At 47.6% G+C, this 9,446-nt stretch overlaps 1 protein-coding gene across 1 annotated transcript in view; it reads left to right on the top strand.

Annotated features, from left to right (window-relative positions):
• The window catches only part of LOC127027917 (zinc finger protein 696-like), a 5,357-nt gene extending 5,030 nt beyond the window's left edge, over positions 1 to 327 (top strand). Inside the window, exon 5 of the mRNA XM_050913777.1 lies at positions 213 to 327. Within this exon, the coding sequence (XP_050769734.1) occupies positions 213 to 327 (115 nt within the window). The remainder of the gene's footprint in view (positions 1 to 212) is intronic.
• The last annotated feature ends 9,119 nt before the right edge of the window (positions 328 to 9,446 follow it).

Raw genomic sequence — 9,446 nt, 5'->3', positions numbered from 1 at the left:
TCTCACTACAGCCTGCCATTAAAAAAAAATCTGGTCGTCCCCTGTGTCTCTGCATAGCGCTACAGAAATAACTCGCCTTGCCTGCTACATATACGGCTCCTTGCTCTGAAATGGCCTGTACACCCTTGGCCCACAAAGTCCAGGCTTATCAATGTGTTAGCCTTAGAATCTTATTGTTGTTGTTCTGCTGACTATCACCGCTATGGCCCCAGGCAGAGCAGCTCCAACCCAGACACAAGCATGCACAGACCAACACTGCACACAAACAAGACAAACGGCATGACCCAGAGACATAAAAAAGCTCTAAGAAGAATGACTCCTGGATGAGAGAGGTCATCGGGCGAGAAGACCTAGGAGGCCGTGAAGAAGAATCTATGGCAGCCCGAAAAGAATCAAACGCTGTGGCCCGTGGCAAAAAGATACGGCCACAACGGAAATGAAGCGCGCGCAAGCAGACTTGCTTAAAGACCTAGAGAACGTAGGGATGCAGGGAAGAAGTCCCAGAAAAGGTGTCCGTGAAAACAGACCGCTCAAGATCAGAGATGCTGACGCAGCCTGGAACGCCACCGCAAAAGGGGACCGACTGGAAGCTCCCACGACGCAAGACCTATCCACGCTTTAAGCTTGTCACGCAAGAAAAGAAGCACCCGATCGGCACTATGCCAATCGGCACAGGCACTCGAGACCCTAGGGACGGCGCCTGAGGCGCGTGCTGCGCTCCTTGAGCGCAAAGAGCGATGAGGACATCGAGACCCGAGGAAGGTCTAAGACACAGAAGACAGACTACACAAACACCACAACAACACAGACAAAGGCTGGAACTGCCCTGCCCGGCACAAGATAGCGTCTGCCAAAGAGTAACCCGCTTCCCCTTACCTGCCCAAAGGGAACTGTTCCTGGACAGCCCTCTCCCCTACACTAACTTTAAAACCCCTCCCTGCAGTTCCCAGCCTCGTCCCCTCCCCACAGGGCCCCCTCCCAAACACCAGTCCCTCAACTTAGCTTTCAGAGGGCCAGCGGTCTGAATCCATCCTCAACAAAAAACACATCAGCAAACCAGGACATTCCTGCAGTCGCCACGTTCCTCTTTCATCATCTGCAAAAGAACCAGTGCCAGCAGTAAGCATGGTGCCAGTCACAGACCTCTTCCACAACACCCTCCTCTTCAACAGGAATGTGGCCTTCTGCTCACCTGCTCTGCAGGAATTCCAGTCTCGGACGCTGTGGCCGTCATCGCTCGTGGTACCTAAGACACCAAAAGACAGAAGACTACCATTGCGCTTGGAGAAGTCACCGGCCCCGTGCTCCTCCTCGCTACTACCCCAGCTCACCTCAAATGCTCATCCAATTCCAAAGGCTGCCTGCAGGGCGCCTGCAAAACCAAAGAAAAATGCTTAACCGAGTTGCCATATAGTACTTTGCATTAGACACTGACCCCGGCCAACAGCCACCTCTCATTCTAGAGCCGCTCATCACCATGCAGCTTCACCCCTCCGAGTCCACTTGCGGCACCTGAAAAAAAACCTCATCTGACATTCAGCCCCGCATATTGAGACGCAGAGGCCCGGACGGTTTACGCCACGTCTCTTGCAACTCTGTTGTACCTCCCGTCGGCTGCCGGGACACTAAAACAGAACAGACCTCATCAACATCCAAATCCAACTGCAAAACCCATCTGAGAAAGGCTGACGAACCCTCCTCCCTTTCCCAGCCATCCCCCAGTCTCAAAACTTTACAAACCCCTTCTCTCCTGAACTGTCTGGGAAGGAACCCCACTGCTTCCCGACAGCTCCTGCCCTGTATTTGCACCCCTGAACGCCCCGCATCGGCCGCGCCTCAGGAGCTGCTCTTCTCAGCCGCACCCTGCATTCTGCGGCCACCTCCTATCTTACACCTTCCCACTGACTCTGGGCTTCGCTACAAGCCCACAACACAAGTGAAGTCCCAATGCTTATAATCCTCAAGAGGCCTGCCGCAAGCTGCAAAGGTTCTAGGGACAACACAGTTCTCTGTGGGCAATCGGGAAAGGCAATGAGCGGGCCCATACCCTGACAGATGCCACGCCTTGTGTCCCTACCGCTTTCCTTGAAAAATGCCAAAACTCCATCCACAGGTGCATACAAGATGCTCACCCTAACACCTGCTAGATGATCTCACCATCAATCTTATTAAGAGAGATGATATCACCAACTCACACAGTACACACCAAACCGATGAAGAAAACAAGGTTCCATCTTCAATAAAGTCAAGAAATCCAGGAAAACGCAAGGCACCTAGAATTAAAAAAAACAACATACTATTAAACCATCTTGCCACCCCTGAACACTCAATACAAAATTACTGACCAAAAAAAACCCAAACCCTGCAGACAAGTGTACTTTCTACTATATATGCTGCTGAACTTTGGCTGGTCCCAATGCTCTTACCTCAAACAGACACCTCTGCCCCTCTAAATGTCAAAACGCATCTGCCCAAACAGCTTAAACAGCTCAAAAGCTGCAAAGGACTGAAGGAACAGCAGAGCACCAACACCCCAGAAGCCCAGGAACAGAATGAGCTCCTGGAGCAGAGGCTGTGGCTTATATACCCTGGGCCCCGCCCACCACCCTTCCCACAATCCCCTGGGAAAGGGGCGGGGCCAACCACCAGACAACATGGAGGCAGCCAGAGGAGCAGGAGGGAGTTTTCTCATCTGCCTTCAGTTTACGGCGTGCAAAGCGCTGAGCAGAGAAAGCGACCCTTACTGAAAATGACGATACCTGCTCTTTTACTGCAACTCTGTCTACATTGCATCAGCAATGTGACCGGGTAGGGAATTAGAGTTAATTTTTCTGGAGCATAGATAGATGTCCTACTAAGCTATGTAAGAAAGTAGTTTGTTAAATACAATAACAATATTGTTATCAAAAATGATGTGCTTTAGTTTCCTATAAAAAAAAACCAAAAATGCTATGGGGTTACACTTAATTTCTAGCAAGACCCCATATGCTACCTAAATTCTACCAGAACTGCCTTCTGGATAGGACCGAATGACAAAACAGAATTAGATCCCGAAAGAATCCCTTCTCAAAAATATCTCCGGTTGCAAAGTAAATTATTTACTGTAAGTCGCCAACGATTCAGAGTCACCTTGGCGGTCTCTCTGACCGACTCCCTTAACCGAACTAGATGAGTCCCCAAGGACAGAAAACACCAAAAAAACATGGAAAAACAAGAAATGTATCAGACACTGTAGGAAGCAGCAGCAGCCTAATTAACACCTGAGTAGCTAGACCAAAAATAAATTGCAAAACAGAACAAAAACCACCACGGGAGATGTGTCCGTAAAAATAGATGAAGGCTATCGCCTTCTCTGAAAAACTCAAGACAAGATCTGAGCTGACGATAGACATCTTTGGGGTACCAGCTATCCAAATAGAAACAGACTGTAAGATGGAAAACAAAAAGACTGCTCCGGAGCACAAAGATGGCTTTGGGAAAAGTTCTGACAGAACAAGAGGCATCGTCACAGGGATTAGAGGGATCCCAAAGGGGCCAGAGACCAAAGAAGTCTTGGGGATGCAATGAGCTCAAAGGGAATTGAACAAAGTACAGGTGTCCTCAGGGGACCGGGGACCAAATGGAGGCGCACCAGAGATGAGAGGACAGAAAGACTGACCAGGGTAACAGATGTGGACTTAGGAAGGGTTCTGAGGGGAAGAGAGGGGTGCAAAGCACCCTCCCAAGCTAAAATGGGGCTCTAGAGCATAGGAGATGTCTCACGAGAGCTCGGCAAAGGGAGCGGAGGAGTCCCGAGGGGGCCTGAGAGACCAAAGAAGCCTCAGAGATAACAGTGAGGAGCTCTGAAGGGGATTTCAACAAAGTACAGATGTTGTCACGGGGCTGGGGGCTGAACAAAGGCATCCTAAATGGCAAAGAGTAAGATAAGAGTGCTCTGAAGAGCACAAAAAAATAAAATCAAAAGGGAGCTAAAGTGCTACAAAAGTGCTGTGGGGTACAAGAAAGGACTCGGAAGACACTGTTATAGAGAGTAGAGGAATTAGGAGGGGGCAGGGTAAGAAAAGAAGTCTTGGAGACACCACGAGGGCCTTGGAGTCTCAGGAGGGTGTCTAGGCAAACTACAGACCACTGGGTGAGAGAGGGACCAAATGGAGACACCCTCGATGGCAAAGAGAAAGACAAAGGAGCGCTGCGTAGCAAAGAAAGAAGGGACGCTTTCATGGAACAAGAGAGATAGAAGGGGAGATAAAGTGCTCCAAGGTGCTGTGGAGACCGAGGAGGGTCTCGGGAGGCATCGTAACTGTGAGGAGAGGGTTGTTGAGGGGGGCCGATGGGCAAAAGAAGGCTTAGGGACAACAAGGAGGAACTCAGGTGATCATCCGAGCAGAGTACACATAGTCTCTGGTGGCCGGGGACTGAACACGGGAATCCTAGACAGCGTAGAGGAACAAATGAGTGTTCTGCGGCTCAAAGATGGCCCCACCTAAAGTGCTACAATGTGGATGTGGAGCACGAGGAAGGTCTTGGGAGGTATTGTGACTGGGAGAAGAAATGTCCCGAGGGAGCCAGAGAGACAGAAAAAGGATTGGAGATATGGCGATTAAATCCAGAGGGGATCTGCACCGAGTAACCGTGTCATCGGAGGGCCAGGGAATGAATAGAGGCACGGCTAGAGGGAAGGGAGGACGGAATGACCGGGCTGGGTCACAGATATGGACTCAGGAAGTCCTCTGAGGGAACGAGAGGGATGTGAGGTCTGCTACAAAGCTAAAAGTGTGCTAAGGGTGACCTCGAAGGCATCGATAGGCATCGTGACACCATTACAGGGGTCCCGATTGGGCCAAAGGCAGCTCAGGGACACAAGGAGGAAGTCTGGAGGGGTTTTGAACACAGCATGGATGTCATCGGGAGGCTGGGGACCAAATGGAGGCACCCTAGATGGCAGAGGGGACGCTCAGAGTGCTCTGAGGGACAAACAAAGCCGAGGACAGGTTTCTGAGGGACCGCGAGAGGATCAAAGTCCGCTACAGAGCTCAAACAGGGCTGTGGTACACAAGGAAGGCATCTGAGGAGGCACGATGACTGGGAGCAGAGGGGTCGTGAAAGGCTCGGAGGGATAAGAGAGATCGAAAGGGAGGCAAAGCGCTACCAAAATGCTGTGGAGCGCAAGGAAAGTCTCGGGAGGCATCCTAGCTAGCATAGAGGAGAAAAAGAATGCGCTTATTTGGGAACGGAGAGCTTGGGAGAGGCGCGATTGCAACAAAATGAGTCCAAAGGGGGCTCACGGAGCTAAAAGTGTGCTGCAGGGAACATCGAAGACCTCGGGAAGCATCGTGACAGTAGCAGAGGGGTTCCGAGAGGGACAGACAAAAGAAGGCTCGAGGACATGATGAAGTAGTCCAGAGGGGATTTGAACAGACTACCGATGTCCTCAGGGGACCAGGGACTGAACAGAGGTATCCTAGCTAGCATAGAGGACAACAAGAGCGTCCCAGAGATGAAAGGTGGCATCAGGAAAGGTTCTCGGGGAGGGAGAAGAGCGCAAAGTGCGCTACAGAGCCAAAAGAGGGGCTGTGGGGCACGAGGATGGCGTCGGGAGGCACGATGACGGCAGCAGAAGGGGTGCTGAGAGTGAAAGAGAGACAGAAGGCAGCTCTGGGACAGAATGCAAAACTCAAGAAGGTGTCCCGCAATGTACAGATGTCCTCAGGGGACGAGCGACTGAATGGAGACATCCTAGATGGCAGCGAACAAGGTAAGAGAGCTCTGGGGCACAGAGCAAGCCTGAGGAAGGGTTCTGGTTGAATAAGAGAGATACAAGGAGGGCTGCAGAGCTCCAAGGGTGCCATGGGGCACAAGGACAGTCTCGGGAAGTGTCGTGATGGGAACGAGAGGGCCCCAGGGGGGACAGAGACAAAGTATTGCTGACACAATGAGGTGCTCGGGAAGGGATCTGAACAGAGTACAGATGTCCTCAGGGGACCGGGGACCAAACGGAGGCATCCGACATGGCGAGGGGAAGGCAAGAGTGCTCTGGGGCACAATGAAAGCCGAGGAAGAGTTGTGTCTGAATAAGAAAGATACAAAGCCTGCTGCAGAACTAAAGGATGGCTGTGGAACACAAGCACGCTCACAGGAAGCATCGTGACAGGAATAGAGGGGCGCTGAGGTGGCCAGAGAGACAGATGGTGGCTCGAGGACCATCAAAGGTACTCAGGAGGGGATTTGAACAGAGCACAAATGTCGTGAGGGAGACGCTGACCCACTGGAGGCAAGCGAGATGGAGGAGAGGACAAAAAGACCGCTCTGAGGACGAGGAGATGTTCTGACAAACCAAGAGGGGTACAAATTATTCTCCCGAGATAAAAGCGTGCCGAGGAGACCCTCTAAAGCCTCGGGATGAACCGAGGGAAAAGGAAAAAAATAAGATGCAAAGAAAACTTAAAAAGCAACAGGGTATGTGACAAACAAAGAATTAAAAAAGAGGGATAGACAGCTTGATAAAAGTAGACATAGGGAAAAAATGAAAAATGAAGGCATTAAAGGAGAAAAAACTAAAAAATAGGGACAACAAACTAAATAAACAGAGACATAGAAAGAAAACTGAAAAATAAAGACAGTGAACTGGATAAAAGTAGATATAGAAAAAAATGTAAAAGCAATGTGACACAGGACACAGAGGAAATAATAAAAAATAGGGTTAGGCATCTTGATAAAAGTAAACATAGAAGGAAAATTCTTGAAGTGACAACATAGAGGACAGATAGGAAAAAAGTAAATAATAGAGATAGAAAAATGCATAAAAGTGAAGATAGAAACAAGAATTCACACATGAAAACATTGAGAGGAAAAAATTAAAAAATACCAAAGAAACCTGAATAGAGGGAGACATAGAAAGAAAAATTTTAAAGCGACTGGGTACAGGACAGACTAGAATGAATTAAAAAGTAAAGACGGCAAACTGGGTAAAAATAGATGAGGAAAGAAAATTTAAAAGCGATGGGGTACAGGACAGACAGGAAAAGTTTAAAAAATAGAACGGAAGTTTAGAAGCGACGGGGCACAGGACAGAGAGGAAAAAATTAAAAAAAGATAGTGAACTGGCTAAAAGTAGACATAGAAAGAAAATTTTAAAAGCGACAGGGTACGTGACAGACAGGAAATAAAAAATAGCAAGGCAGCTTCATAACAGTAGACATAGCATTGTGGTTTAACCTCGGCTGGCAACTAAGCACCATACAGCTGCTTGCTCACTCCCTCACAGTGGGATGGGGGGAGAATTGGAAGGGTAAATGTGAGAAAGTAGCTCATAAGTTGACATAAAAACAGTTTAATAATTAATAAGAAATTAAAAAAAAAAAGGCAGGGGGGAACCAACAAAGAGAGAGGAAAATAAAACCCAAGAAAAACAAGCAGTGCAAATGAAAACAATTGCTTACCACCGACCACCCGATGACCACCCAGTTCTGAGCAACCCCTCCCCCCCCCCCCCCCCCAACCTCCACCCCCAGTTTTATTGCTGAGCATGATGTCATACGGTCTGGAATATCCCTTTGGGCAGCTGGGGTCAGCTGTCCCGGCTGTGTCCCCTCCCAACTCCTTGCGCACCCCCAGCCTGCTCGCTGGTGGGGCAGGGTGAGGAGCAGAAAAGCCCTTGGCGCTGTGCGAGCGCTGCTCAGCGATAACTAACACATCCCTGTGTTATCAACACTGTTTTCAGTACAAATCCAAAATGTAGCCCCGTACCACCTACGATGAAGAAAACTAACTCTATCCCATCCAAAACCACACGCAGAAATAAAATTTTAAAAGTGAAGTGGTACAGGAAACACAAGAAACAATTAAAAAATGGGGACAGAAAAGTAGATAAATGGAGACATAGAAAGAAAATTTAAAAAGGGGTGGGGTACAGGAAGAAAGCCAGGAAAATAATAAAAAAATAGGGACAGCAAACAATAAATGTTGACATAGCAAATGTAATAAGCGATGGCATTAAGGAAAGACGAGAAAAAAATTAAAAATAAGGATAAGGTAAAAAATAGAGACACACATGGAAATATAATCTTAAAAGTGACAGGGCACACGACAGGAATAAATTAAAAAATATGAACAGAGAGTTTCATAAAAGTAGACATAGAATGAAAATTGAAAAAGCAAAAGGGTTCAGGACAGACAGGAAAAAAATAAAAAATAAAGACAGTGAATTGGTTAAAGGAGACACAGAAAGAAAATGTGACAAAGTGGATAAATATCACCAAAGTGGATAAACTTAGACATAGCAAGAAAATTGGAGCGACAGGGTACAGGACAGACAGGAGAGAATTAGAAAATGAAGACAGTGAACTGGATAAAAGTAGCCATAGAAGCAAAATTTAAAATTGATGGCGTATAGGATAGACAGGAACAAATTTAAAAAAGGAGGACAGGAAACTAAATAAATGGAGGCATAGAAAGAAAATTTTTAAAGCAACTGGGTACAGGACAGAGAGAGAGAGGAAGTAATAAATAGGGACAGGGAATCGGATAGAGGGAGACAGAAATGTTAAAAAGGGACAGGCTACAAGAAACACAGGAAAGAATTAAAAAATAGGAACAGGGATGAGAACAGAAGGAAACATTGAAAGAAAATATAAAAAGTGACAGGGTATAAGGAAAAAGGGAGAAATTAAAATTTAGGGAAAAGAAGCGGGATAAAGGGAATTGTTGAAAGAGAAATTAAATAGTGATGGGGTACAAGAAATATAGGGAGGAATTAAACAATCCAGAAAAGGAGCCTGATAGAGGGCGACGTAGAAGGAATTTTAAAAAGCAACTGAGTACAAGAAACATGGATAAGAATTAAAACACAGGGACAGGGAGATGGATAGAGGACAATGTAGAAAGAAAATTTAAACAGTGATCAGGTACAGGAAACACAGGCATATTAAAAGAACAGGGACAGGGAGATGGATAGAAGGAACCATAATAAGAAAATTGTCAAAGCAACGGGGTACAAGAAACACAGGAAATACTTAAAAAACAGGGACAGGGAGATGGATAGAAGGAAACGCAGAAAGAAAATGTAAAAAGTGATGGGGTACAGGACAGAGAGGGTGCCAGAGAGAGGGAAACGTAGGAAGAGAAATTAAAATGCAACAGGGTACCAGAAACACAGGAAAGCATTAAAAAAATAGGGAGAGGGAGCCGCAGAGAGAGAAACGTAGGAAAAAATTAATAGATGAAGTGGTACAGGGCAGAGTTGGCAGAAGAGAACAAGTTTTGGGGAGCCGGACAGGCAGGTGGGCAGGCAGAGATCCAGGGAAGGGCGGCGGAGATGGACCGGGACGCACACGAGACAATGCGCGACTCGCCACAGCTCCTGGCACCGGCAGGAGACCTTCACCGACCCAACGCTTTTCTCTGTGCCTCGGTGGCAGGTACCTACACACTCCTCTCCCACGAGGCTT

The sequence above is a fragment of the Gymnogyps californianus genome, unplaced genomic scaffold (genome assembly GCF_018139145.2).
Source record: "Gymnogyps californianus isolate 813 unplaced genomic scaffold, ASM1813914v2 HiC_scaffold_107, whole genome shotgun sequence".
Taxonomy (NCBI): Eukaryota; Metazoa; Chordata; class Aves; order Accipitriformes; family Cathartidae; genus Gymnogyps; species Gymnogyps californianus.
Note: the sequence above shows the minus strand (reverse complement) of the source record. Positions and strands in the feature narration are given on the sequence as shown.